Below are 14,346 nucleotides of genomic sequence, written 5' to 3'. Positions count from 1 at the left end.
GGTTCACTCAGCATGTGCATCGGGCTGCACTTTGATGTGTCAGCTTCACATACCTGGTTGACAGGGAGGGAAGATGTGTGACCGACTACTTGTCAATTGAAGTGTTCAAACAGCATGCCAGAGGTACATCAGACGTAGCTCTTGATTTATTAAAGGGCCAGCATACGAAGACGTGCAGAGAACTGCTGCATCTGAACAATTCAGTGCTGCGAAATGTGACAAAAAAATGTAAGAGAAAAGATTAAAAAAATGTAAACCCAATTTTTTTTGGACAATTGCAAACTCCTGAAAAATAAGTGCTAATAGACAGTGAAGCTGACGTTTCCTGTCATGCTTTTATTCTGCGTTTAAACTGCAAAATCAGTCAAGATGGCCAAGTGGTTGAGGATGCATACCACACAATCGCAATGTCTACCTTTTGTCCCAGTCAGGGGAAAAAGGCAAAATGCCCAAAAAATTAAAGGAATAATTTGACATTTTGGGAAACATGTTTATTTCTTTGTTACCAAGAGTTAGAAGTGAAGATTGATACCAAACTCATGTCTGTACAGTAAATATGTAGCTATGTAGCAGCTTTTGTTACCTTCGGACAGTGCCAGGCTAGCTGTTTCCCCCTGTTTCCAGTCTTTATGCTAAGCTAAGCTAACCGTCTGCGGGCTGTGGTTACATATGTACCGTACAGACATGAGAGTGGTATCAATCTTCTCATTTAACTCTCGGAAAGAAAACAGATAATTTCCCAAAATATTGAACTATTCCTTTAAGAAAAGGAACACAGTAAAATACTGCAGAATATTCGTTCTAAAACGCAGTTAGTCACACAAATCAAACAAAGTTTCTTATCAGATCACTTCTTCCCTTGCTTGCTCCCCCTACTGATGGCTAGTGTGTGTGTGTGTGTGTGTGTGTGTGTCAACAGTGTATGAATTATTAAAACAACAGTCCTCCAGTGTGGCTTCAAACAAGAATCAGGGAATAATGAAAATTTCCAATTGAAATAGCTCTGCAGAGTTACAGAGGCAATGATATGGTCAATTCAGGGCTATTGTGTGCTTGTTTTGTGAGGAGTTATGGCACAATTACCTGTAAAATTGTTCTTGTAGTGGGAGTACAGTGGTGTATACAGTAGATCTTTTACCCATTTAAATGCCTCTGCGTAGGCTATGTGCGTTCATCTTATCCTTTGCTGAGCTCTGTTCATGGTTCACGCTGGTGTTTTTGTCACAGTCAGGGAGTACTGAAACTGGACTTCCCAGCCTAAGGAGGCCACCTGCCAACTAGAGATAAATCATACACACACACACAAAGGAAGACGCCATAAGGCACTGTCTAAGCCAGTTAAAAATGTAAAGCTTCTCCGACAAGCAGACACATACGAGGCAGTCAAGAGCATCAAAGGTACACATGAAGACGAGCGCTCCTCTCTCCGCGTGTACGACACAAGGCACATTAAAGCTTGTGTGAAAGACAGAAAACTGTTTTTTTTTCATTGGGAGCAAATTTCCTGTTTTCTTTATCATGTTCACGCTTCTCCCACTTCCCTTTTTCATGGACGGCGAAGGAGATGTTGCCGTCAGTGTTTCCTCGCTCCTCTGTAGTTTTGTCTCCGATCGGTCACGTGACAGGAACGGGAAAAGAGGAACCTTGTGTAAACAAATAAAGCTTTTCTCAGAGTCTCAGAAAGGATGCGACGTGGGAGTCAAAAATACAGACACAGGTTTTCACAGATAAAGTAATTGCACTTAGATAGTTGTGCTGTTGCTTCGTGGTAATATGCTGTACAAATGGGTAAAATACCCGTAAATATACAGCTGTGACTTCCCTTCAATGGACACAAATCAAATCACACAGGGTTAACCACACTTGAAGGAGACTGAATTGCATTTTTTTTTTTTTTAAAGCAACATGTAGGTGACATTGAAGCTCCATTTATTTCAGTGACACAGTATCTGGCAAAAGGCCAAGGCTGGGGAACTCTGAAATAGCGCTGTTATGTCCGGCGACGGACGGGAGGCCATGCAGGCCATGGAGCAGACCTGCACTCTGGATGTGGAGTCAGCCGGCCTCAGGCTGTAACACACTCCCTCTCTCTCTCTCTCTCTCTCTCTCCCTGAAAGAAATAAAGTCCACTTCCTCTGTCATCTGGACACAAGGCCGGGCCAGCGCCAGGCGACGGGCTGACTGGCAGCCCGGCTTTGATTTCATTGTTACAACAGAGGAGGATGACATCCACTACGTCCCTGTCCTCTCCACTATTAGGGCAGCTAGGCCTTTCCAACATCCTGCCAGAGGAGGGGTGAGAAATTAAGGATGCGGCGACACGCCATCTGGTCCAGCTTCCTATGTTTAAAACCTCTGTCCCTGAATAAATCTTCCTGTACCTGCCTCACAGGCACACCGGACAACTCAAGCTCTTCCTCTGTGGCGACCCTTTTTTTTTGCACGTCATCATTTTTATCTTTGAGAAATGTTTTCCCATGCCGAGAAGGGATATTCTGGCATTCTGGTAAATGCGTTGACCTGGCTCCTGGCAATGGCATTTCTGTTGTGAAACATCCAAAACATCTCTTTTAGTCCAAAGATTTAGCACAGTCCACGCCTGCTGTGATGGCTTGCACGCTCCTAAAACTCACGCTGCGACTGCTCAGAGGCCAAACTTTGAGGAGCCCCATTACTGCGCTTGTTACCTAATTCCTGGAGATTCAGGCCATAAACAAGTCTCTGCTGCCGTGTCAGATGTCCCAGCGTGCTAAATCACTGCGGCGGCTTAAGTTGCCGTAGAAAACAAGGGCAAAGAAGGGAGTGCCGGGTCAACAATTATACTGCTGAATGCCTAAAGGGAGGGAAGCTGGCAATTTCCTCAGGCTTTGCCAATGGACTCTTTCCCATGAACCTCAAGCGACCTTCAATGACAAGGCAAGACGCACGGGTGACCAATGAAATGCAACACGGACATCCAAGTCACAACCCCATACACACACACACACATCTGCCTGAGACTGAGTCTCAATTTTCTAAATTATGCTTGTTTCTTAGCAACGCAAGCACTTTGGAGCGTCGTGATATCCGTGTAACAGCCACCGGGTCCCAGGATCCAGTTTCTGCCTTTAGAGCGTGTGTAGAGTGATCAACCAATAAAGGCAATAGATGCCACAAAGCAATTTCTCTACATTGTCTGTCAACGCTACTTACAATAAACATCCTTTCAGTGGCTGTTACAGGTGCTGAATCTCCTTGTAATTGGCCTCGCATTAGCATGACAAGAACCTTTTTAAAGTCAACACCTAGTGTTTATAGCTGTAAATTCAAATCCCCTAATTATTCTGGACTGCCTAATTTGTTGATAAATCCACCTCCCTGTCAGATGAAATCTGACTCGCACTAGCTTGCCAAAATTTAAGCTGAGCATAAAAAAGTGCAGCAGTCCTCCTGATCAATTTTTGTCACAATTACCTGCAGCGGTGACCTCTAGGTGAAAGCACTTATATGTTTAATTGTGCAGACTCTTAACCCTTCATGGGTATGTTAATTCCCTGAGTACTGATTCATTGAGTTATAGCTCAAGTGCTCACTAAAATTCATTTCTGAAGGTCTCTGTGCTCCACTGGCTGCGGTATAAAACTCCCGTGTGAACATGATAGAGGCGACAGAGAGAGAGAATCAATAGGTCAAACATACTCTGCATGGTAATTATTCCAAGTGTGGGAGAGTGTTTTAAGAACGCAAAGAAACGTTTACATTAATGAAGCAGAGCAGGAGCCTGCTGTCTGAAAATGTGCGCCTTTATCCCGTAGGCTATTTAAATCACATCACGTCCCCCCCCTCTCTATGATGGACAGATTTTCAGCCCGCCTTCCAGTGTGGCCAACTATAAACACTTTGGATTCCCGACGTGGTTGGACAACACGTCAAACAAACCAGCTCTTTTGTAGCATAACTTGGCCCTTAGAGTCTACAACTGGACTAGCAGATACGTAGGCTACGGCACAGCAGTGGTTTTAGCTACAATAGCATGCTAAGATGCTCACAGTGACAATGCTAACATGCGGGTGTTACACAGGTATAATGTTCACCGTTTATGTTAATGGAACAGTGTGTTACATTTAGGGGGATCTATTGGCAGAAATGGAATTTAATATTAATAAGTATGTTTTATTTAGTTTATAATCACCTGAAAATAAGAATCTTGTTTTTGTTTGCTTAGAATGAGCCATTAATATCTACATAACGGAACGGGTCCTCTTCATGGAGCCCGCCGCAATGTTCTACTGTATCCCAGAAGAGACAAACCAAACACTGGCTCTAGGTGGGGCCATTCATGTTTTTACATTTTCACGCCAGCCACCGTAGTTCTCCTACACACTTAGCCCATGGTAGAAGTTTCAGCTGGTTGCAATCTGCAACCTGACTGCTAGATGTCGCCAAATCCACCTTTAACGGTCTTAATTTTGCGTGTTGGCATGCTAACATTTGCGCTTTAACAGTAAACAAAGAGTCCAGCTGGAAATGTCATTAAAGTTTCGCAGGTATTTGGACACAAACCATAAGACTGGACAAATGTTTACCTGATTATGATGCTAGGTGAAAAGCTAAGGGATCACAGATGTTATTACAATTCATCCTGAGGGGAACATGAATGTCTGTTGTGATTGCATGGAAATCTATCCAATAGTTGGCAAGACATTTCACTAAAAAACACAAATGTCAATCTCATGGTAGCTCTAGATGGAAAGTCAGGGGGATCACCTAAATCCTTTGGATTCATCCTCTGTGCTCCATGGATATCTGTACAAAATCATACAGCAAACAATCAACCCAGCAGCTGTCAAGATATTTAAATAAAAGCCCAAAAATGTAAACCTCATAGTGGTGCTACAGGAAAAGTCCAGGGATCAACAAAATGTAGATTCAACCCCCGTAGGACTATAAACGTCTATATTAAATATCATGGCAATCCGCCCAACAGTTGTTGAGATATTTCAGTCTGGACCAAAGTGGTGAAGCGACCAACAGACACACATTGCCACACCTAGAGCCCTCCAGCTAGCACACTAGCATGGCTGAAAACTGGGCACAGACAACATGGAGGGGTCCGAAATATGAAAACAAAAATACCCCAGATGGTTTTCATCAACCACCTAACACCAACTCAGACACATATTTGGCTTTTGCTGCAGATTCCTGGTGTTGAAAGAGCTTATCTCTCAGCTCTCGTCATATTTGGGGTGTTGGTGCTGCTTTAGCGTGATGAGAAAGTGAGTGACCAGACGTCCAAATGCCCAAGGGGCCTCGCTACTTCATGCCAGCGATGAGTGAGGCACCGGACTCCCTATTTATTTGGACTTTACTGCAGAGAGCTTCCCACACGGAGCAGCAGCAGCATTCCTCTCTCATCCGAGCTGCTATCCAGCTGATATGCCGGGACAGACACCGAGGGTCCGCTCTTCGGGGTCCTGAGATTGAATCCTGAGATCAGCACTGAGGATAGGGGGCTATCGTTGGCTAAAACAACTCGACCTCTATAAGTGGACGACTAGAATAATACCTCAAGTTGAGAGTCAGATTTCTGGGATGATCTGATCAAGCGGAGGTATGCGTACAGAAAACACTCTGCTAAAAGCAATATCAACACTATGCACCCAAGACACAGAGTAAGCCAAAGATCATTCGGCTCTAAAGCTCAGCGTTAAAAAAAGAAAAATGATTCGCTGCTTTCAAAATGTGACTGGGAAGGTTTTCAATGGCCAATTATGCTGCAAACAAAAACAAGGAAATTAAGAGGAGACGAATCAATCAGTGATTCACAATTCATTTCAATGGTATCCGAAGTTTCACCGAGATGTCTTTCTCTAAGTAAGACAGAATTCCTGTAGCTGTGTGATAAATGTTAAGGAACCACCATAATTCAACCAGAGACAGAGCGTGACAGGAAGATGGTAGCAAATGGCTCGGGGGCGGGTGGGGGGGGGGGGGGGGGGGGGGGGGGGGGGGAATCTTGAAGCTCCATAAATGCAGCTGCTGCGTAAATGATAACCACCACCCCCCCTTAAATGACAATGACTTCTGGGCTGGCAGGTCTGCACTCCACTCTCCCTCAATTTCCCCCTCCGCACATAATAATAATGGAAAAGCGCTCTCTGACTCAGATGTGTCTTTTTAATGTCTGTATGTTGTTGTAAGATATTAAGAAGTTAAGAGGGTTAAGAAAACCATTCAGACTATTGGGACAAATCACAGACTGTATATAAGAAGTGGACGTAGTCACCGTGACGTCACCCTTTGGTTTGTGGACTGCCGTTTTGAAGCCTCGAGCTTGGCATTTTGGTTGTCGCCATCTTGGATATTTGCAACCAGAAGTGACACGAGAGGGAGGAGCTAACCAAACGCTGAATAAGACATTTTTAGGCGACCAAAAAAAGGCTATAATTAACTTTAAGACCGGACAACGCCGTGGTAGGGACCTGTCAATCACAAGGTAGCCACGCCCCAAAGCATCCCCTGCTTTATGGTCTATTTGACTCTAAATGGAACCATAATTTACTAAATGAACATCATGCTGTATTGAAGAACACTTGAAACTAGTGATTGAGACCATAAACTCATGTTTACAATGTTTACTGAGGTAATAAATCAAGTGAGAAGTAGGGTCATTTTCTCATAGACTTCTATACAATCAGACTTCTTTTTGCAACCAGAGGAGTCGCCCCCTGCTGGCTATTAGAAAGAATGCAAGTTTAAGGCACTTCAGCATTGGCTTCACTTTTAAGACCCCGGAGTTGCCCACTTGCAGTATTCTTTAGTATTTAAATATGAGGTATTCGATCTTTTTTAAACAAGACCTTAAAGATGCCCAAATTATTTGAGAGATTCTAAAAAGCAGAACAGACAAAAGGTACATTGCTGCGTTCAAGATCCATCCCAAGGTCTATCTTGGCGTTGCGTCATGCTCTGCATTCATGAAGGAAAAGAACAAATTTACATGAGTTCTAACATTTCCATTACGTCCAGACCATGTTCAACCCTCACATAAGGCTGCATCATTAGAAAAAAGGCAATCATTTCAATGTCGAGTGGTGGTGGGCCAGAGCGTGGCCTTTTTCTCTCACCTCTCCAACCTTAACAAGGCGCTCCATCTCACAGTTACATACTGTGAGGCTGTAATTTAGAGATGTGAAGCTGGTGGGTCTTTGTGCCTCCAGGATGGTTGTGAGATACTCCTTTATGTGCTCAGCATCGACTGAGAAAAGATGGGGGCCCCTGTATGGTTGAACTAACAGGGCTGCCAATAAGTCTTTCAACAGATAACACATCACACATTCGCTAATAGGCACATCAGGTCTGTGTGATGACAGACGTGTTTACAATTCAAAGGCACACATTGTGGATTAATGGCAAACTCTTAAGTGTATTTTAGACTTCAATTTGTCGCACATTATAAAATCTATGCTGTTACTGAGCACAGCGATTCCCTTGAAATGGATCTCCTCATTCCTCTCTGAAAAAACACAGAGCCAAACTGTTTATCTGTTCCTACAAATGTAGGTGACCCACCCAGCACAGCACAGCCTCAGCGATATTTATGAAAGGAGCGAGAGCCATCCCTCCATTCGGACAGCCATATGGCGACTGCCCCCTCACAAAAGTATGTCTTTATGAACAGCTGTTCGACAGCAATCAGTGATGAACAACTCCCAACATACACATTCAGTCACTGGGGGGCAAAACAATCTCAGCCATATACTCCCAGATAACAAAGTCAAGCAGAGGGCCCTGTTTCGAGTATCTGATATGAAATAATGCAACAAAAACAATTGTTTTGTGAAGTTTCTGGACACACACAAGCGGCCAAAAGCACACAGAGGCAGATCACCCTGAGAATAACCCCAAAAGTCTTGAAACAAGTTGGTTTGTAAGTGCAATGCAAGTGACACTCTCTCACTTTTCACTTGCTTTACAAAAAGATGACATAAAAAGACCACTCTTAAGAGATTTGAAGCCTCTTCCTGCACATGTCAGTCCAGTCTAGTCAGCAACTCTCCTCCCAGTCTGCCTCTAAAAATGTGACCCACATACATTATACACTCTGATCACTCACAAATTCAACAGAATCTGAGTTCAGCATCATCAATTAACAGCTGCATCTTTATCAAACACAACAACAGCATGCCTCCCTCTAGTGCCTATCTGCATGCAGACTTGGAGTCTCCCACTGGGTTCCTCATTATTAATGCAGTCCCATATTGAGAGGCAAACTTTCAATCATGTATGAGGGATAAATGAATGTGAAGAAAAAATTCGCAGAGGGGGGATTCAAATCAGACTGTTCATGTTTTTGATTGATGCATTAAAATGTATCCCACTTCTATTTCCTATTAATGAAACAGAAAGTGTATACAGAAAAGTTCACCTGGCTTCAGCAGCTTAAAAAGCGCATAAAACTTTTACCCCTTTAGAAATAAAACTTCAATCAACCTCGGATTAATTATTTACCAAAAAAGTTAGAGTCAACAGTCAGCTCGACCTTTCCCCCCATAAAAAAAAAAAAGTTATGCGCTCCAAACAAACTTTCTCCTTTCTCACCTGAGGCGTATATTATTCCAATCAAAGTCCGACAGAAAAGCGTAAAGTCTGTCTTCATCTCCAGGTCTCCAGATCCAGAAGCGCAGAAGCCTGAGCGCTGTTTCTGATAAAAACTCGTTAGTTTGAATGCAGCTGGAGACAGTGGAGACAGTGGAGAGATGGTGGTGGTGGTGGTTGGTGGTGAATGAATGTCCGCAGATGGAGGGGGAAAACTCAGGTGAACCTCGGCCAATCGATGCCAGTCTGTAGTCTGTAGGCTGCTCTGCACACAGAGGACACAGCCAGAATGTGTGAGGGAAATGAACCAAAAAAAGCTTTCCCTGTTTGGTCAGAAGGATGCACACAAGGAGGCACTGGATGGGATTTACAATGATTTCCCTTTCCTTTGCTCGTGACTGGAGCGCATGCACAGCCATCCAGTTCATAAAACAAGCTGAATTAGAGGGGTGGGTGTGTAAGGGGTGTAAGGGGGGTCTCCAACATCCATGACAAATCCCCCTTCCTGCAAGATCCCATTCATTTCATCCTTTGTGCAAAAAGATCTGTAGTAATATTGTATAGGCATTGGTGGAATATAACCATTTACTCAGCAGCAGCCTTCAGCTTTTATGCACCAAATATTTGGAACAAGCTCCCAGAAACCTGCAGGACCAACTCCAACTCTGAGTTCTTTTAAATCAAAGATTAAAACTTTCCTGTTTTGCTGCTGCCTTTTTATTTAACCAGATAATGATCTTATACTGCACTAGAGCTTTTACTCTTGTGTGTTTTACTCTATTTTAGCTTCTATCCTAGCTTTTATTTTTAGCTTGTTTTTATTTTCTAATCTTTAATGTTTTTATAACTGTTTTAATTATGTCATAATGTTCTTTTGCACTTTGTCGCAATGTTCTTGGATGTTTATGTAAAGCACTTTGAATTGCCCTGTTGCTGAAATGTGCTATATAAATAAAGCTGCCTTGCCTTGCCTTGCCTTGCTCAAGTGTTGTACTTAAGTACAAATTGGAGGTAGTTGTGAGTAATTTCCATTTTATGCAACTTTAAACTTCTACTCCACTACATCTCAGAGGCAAATATTGTACTCTCTACTCCTCTATATTGATCTGACAGCTTTAGTTACTTTTCAGAACCATGTATCTCCAAATTTGGTGTTTTTTAGTGTGCAATTTTCTGACAATTTAAAGGATTAAGTGTTCCTTTATGTATTGAGAAAGATAAGATAAGATAAGATAAGATAAGATAAGATAAGATAAGATGAACCTTTATTAATCCCCAGGGGGAAATTCAAGTGTCAAAGCAGCAAAGCGCAGATACAGAGGTACAGGTGTACAAAAAGATTATAAAACAATAAATAGAAATACAGAATATACATAGTGAATGAACATAGTAAATGGACACATGCTGATAATACTTTTACTTAACTGAGGTTTTTGAATGCAGTACTTTTACTTGTAGTGTGTAGTATTGCTACTAGTATTTACTTAAGTAAAGGATCTGAATACTTCACTTCGGGCTGCAACTAACGATTATTTTCATTTTCGATTAATCTGTAGATTTTTTTCATTTTCGATTAATCTGTCTATTATTTTCTTGATTAATCGATCAGTTGTTTGGTTTATAAAATGTCAGAAAAAGGTGGAAAGATATTGATCAGTGTTTCAGAAAGCCCGAGATGGCGTCCTCAAATGTCTTGTTTTGTCCACAACTCGAAGATATTCAGTCATAGAGGAGTCAAGAAACTAGAAAATATTCACATTTAAGTAGCTGGAATCAGATCATTTTTACTTTTTTACTTTTTTTTCTTAAGAAAACACTCAAACTGATTAATCGATTATCAAAATAGTTGCCAATTAATTTAATAGTTGACAACTAATCGATTAATCTATGCAGGATTAACTCAATGAGATAGTGTTCGATGCTGTATATAGGAGCTGTGGATTTCATTTGTTGCTTTAGTGCACATCTGTGTGACACTGATTTTCATTTCATGGATTTTTCGAGCCATTTAAATACCTGTACTGACATTCACTCAGTAGCTCAGCAGGTAATCCTAATGCCGTCAGATTTTATTGTAAAGCCACCACAGCAGTACAGCAATGTCTCCAGGGAAGTGAACAAAATACCACAGTAAGACACAATCTGCCTCTGGAGGGATATTAGAACACTATTACATGATATTTTCTCCTCTGGTCGGCTGTCTTTAATCAACAATATAATATGTCTTGTCTCTAACTCTCCTGACACCATAATGTAAATGCATTTTTATCTGTTCGGGTCAAACGTCCGACATTAATTTAATCTAGAAAAAGTAATCTTTTCTTTCTTCCAGACGTTTGACAGACTATATATATCTGAGCAGAGGTGCCTTGGGAGTAGCTCGCTATTAAGAGTGTGTAATTATTCTTCCAATAAGGTCAGATGTAATGCTGCCTCCAATGAAACTAAACCGCGCACAGTTCTTCCAGCCTTGTCCAAAGCCCTGTTAACCCCAACCGCCCACACATCCATCCTCCTCAGGGAGTCCTCGGAGTGTGAACGAAAAGCATGTACTAAGAGCACAACGTGCCCGAAGCGAGCTGCTATCGGCCCTGTTTTAATTCACACAGATGGGATTGGGGAAATTGAAAACCTATGTAGCGTGCACACACTGAAATAAAAAGTCAAAGATGGTAGAAGAGGTGTGAACTTGAGTGATCGAGCCCACACACACACACACACACACGCGCGCGCGCGCACGCGCGCGCGCACGCACGCACACACACACACACACACACACACACACACACACACACACACACACACACACACACACACACACACACACACACAGAGATAGTTAGGGATGCAGCTGTGCGTTTCATTCATTCTAATCTGATGTAGCAGCATCTTCAAGGTCCAGACACACCTGTGGTGGAGCCGCAAAAGAACCAGCTTGCACATTCGAGCCAGTGTAATCAATCAGCTGTGCTGTAAAATCAATAGTACTCTGTATCTCCTCTTGGAAATCCATTACAACAATAATAACACGCCAGACTCCTTCCTAACTGAGCCTTCAGAACTGTTGACCACCGGTCCGCCCATCAAACAGCAGCTGTCAATGAGAAAACAATATTTTCTTCTCAATACGATTATGCGGTTATCCTCGCTGATTTCGGAGCCACGGAGAACCGGACATCAGGAGTGTGTGTGGAATAACAGGGAGTCAAAGGATCATTGCGTGTTATTGTGGGCATACGTTCCCCCCCCCCAGATCCCTTATGGCAATCCACCTCTCTGACCTTAAAACACAATGTTGTGATTGAATGGTTGCAATTAAAATGTTCTCCTGGTCTCAGCCCCGCAGCGACCTCGCACTTCAGAGGAACATAAACACTCTAAATCGTGTTGATAGCCCGACAAATCTCTGTCCAGGGAGTTTCCAAATCTCATTATGAATATAAAACAGATAATGCCAGAAACGCATGAAAACACTTGAGTGGCCAATATAACAATAAACTGCACACATAAGCATCCAGGCAGAGCCATTCAGACAACAGTGATAACAAACAATAGGCCTCATGCAGGATAGCATGATCGCCCCTGCTGCGTCAGATGAAAAGGTTTCAGTTTATAATGCTGCTGGCTCCTGAGAGACAACGGCGGACTCAAGGACCCGTCCTTGAAGTGCCAGCACTCCATCCGGCCCATCCTCGGGTCAGGAAACACATTACAGATCCACGGCTACTATCATAGGAAGGATGTGGAAGCGCGCGTGCAACCCGCTCGCTCGCTCTCTCACTGAAGACCATGCCCATGGGCCTGTACACAACACTGTGCTCTGCCAAGCTACTTTGAAGTGACTGTCACTGTTCAAGAGCGTTTTGTTTTGTTTTGATAGATGCAGCCAAATTTTCTCATCAGTTGTAGGTCATGTCCACTATCGGTCAGCGGTTATGGCAAGCTTCCCGACTGGAGCAGGGAGCAGTGCTTGCATGTAAATTATTAACTGACTAATTAGCCGTGAAGGTAATGCTTTGAGTGGAAAGGTCGATATAAACTCCTCTATGATGATGAACTCTTGTAGGTCAGAGCAAATGGCACCTGGAGTTTCATTTAAATAGAACTTTTCACAATCCTACATTCATTTGAACCAGTTTTGATGTTTTTTTGGCCACTTGAGGGCAGCAAAACATCACAACATGGATATATTATCACCTTATAAAGATACTATAGCATAAACAGTTGACTATTCAAACATCCAGCAGCTACGGAGAAACATTAGCATTCATTTGGAGTCGTGTGTTTCTGTCCACCAGACAAATGTAAATCCATTATTCACTCTCATATCTGTCTCTTTAGCTGCTAAATGCTCCACTATGTTCGCCTGCTAGTCGCTAACTTTGTCTGCTGTTTGGGGTTTGACGGGTGAGACACAGTGGCTTTATTAAAGGAATACTTCCCCCCCAAAATCACCATTTGTTTATGAATTACTCATCCTGTGTTTCCTTGAATTCTTGAAGAAAACTTTGTTTTTCTCACGTGCCTCCACGGCGAACGGAAGATCAAAAAACGGAGACAAAACATCCTTTTCAAACTAATCCAAGTGTCATTTATCCAGTCGTGTGCTCAGGATTTTCCAAAACACATGAATCTTCGCTAAAACCTTACTATTTAAAACACCTAGGACTGCACAAGGGAGAGGCTGTTAATGCAGTAGTGTTTTAAATAAATAAATTGAGACTTGGATTCTCCTGCATGAGTTGTGTGACAGATGTTATGATATAGTTTTGCTGTTGTGAAACGCGGCCTCCCTTTACTTCAATTCATCAAGACTTTTCTCTGTTTATGTATTCCTCGTTCGCCGTGGATACATGTTTCTTCAAGAATTCAAGATAAGTGAGTAATTGATATACAAATGGTCATTTTGTGGGTGAAGTATCCCTTTAAGGGTTTTTATGCTGGAAACAACTGCCTGTTGTTGAAAACAAAGTTGATGAGAGTGGTGAGAGTGAACCTAAATCCTAAAAGACACTAATGTGCTCTGCAGGGGAACTGCAAAGTTGGGTAATAAAACTCAGTGACCCCTTTCACGTTATACTTTGTCATTTCCCCCCGCTGTTAATTTAAAAATATTGATAAGGACAGCTTTAATTTGTGTTGCCTAATGAGGCTACCTACCTCAATTTAATTATTACAACATAAATTGTGGCACAAATGGCTTTCCAAAAAGAGCCACATAAACAATGTCTCCTCATAATCTCTTCAGATTTAATATAAAGTAAAAGCTCCCCTCAATTCAGGGGATTGAGTTGACTTCAATCTGCATTTAGAGGTCAAAGTGAATGACTAGTGTTTTGCGAGTGTGTCGTAAACGCACCCACTCCATGTAGCTGCTGAGCAGGAAGAGCGTGGGTCCCCCTATGGTGCAGTTCATTGTGCCACTTTTCCAATGTGCAGAGGCAGCAGCAGCATCCTGCTTCAGCATGCCCCCCTGAGGCCCGTCCAGCAGCCCAGAGGCATCCCCACTGTCACTCTGTTTACACGACCTTTCACCTGGCGGGAGGAAACAGGACGTCAGTGCTCTTGTGTGTTTGTGAAGATAACCGAGAGCCCGCCTTCTCTCGCCGTTAAAGTGTCAGAGACGGCTCACGTGTTCAGTCTTCGCAGTTCTGCTTTGATGATGCTTAATAACATCCTTGATTATTTCAAGTGAGGTCGTGGAAGAGGGCAGTGTCACAGCTGCAGGAGAGAATCAAAGACGGTGATTGTTTAAGAAAGAAAAAGTGA

General features: G+C 42.7%; 1 protein-coding gene across 1 annotated transcript in view; it reads right to left on the bottom strand.

Annotated features, from left to right (window-relative positions):
- The window catches only part of flt4 (fms related receptor tyrosine kinase 4), a 51,465-nt gene extending 42,598 nt beyond the window's left edge, over positions 1-8,867 (bottom strand). Inside the window, exon 1 of the mRNA XM_074648306.1 lies at positions 8,581-8,867. Coding sequence (XP_074504407.1) covers positions 8,581-8,638 — 58 coding nt within the window. The 5' untranslated portion in view covers positions 8,639-8,867. The remainder of the gene's footprint in view (positions 1-8,580) is intronic.
- Between the last annotated feature and the right edge of the window lie 5,479 nt (positions 8,868-14,346).

This window comes from Sebastes fasciatus, chromosome 10 (genome assembly GCF_043250625.1).
Source record: "Sebastes fasciatus isolate fSebFas1 chromosome 10, fSebFas1.pri, whole genome shotgun sequence".
Classification (NCBI taxonomy): Eukaryota; Metazoa; Chordata; class Actinopteri; order Perciformes; family Sebastidae; genus Sebastes; species Sebastes fasciatus.
This window is presented reverse-complemented; position numbering and strand designations above follow the sequence as displayed.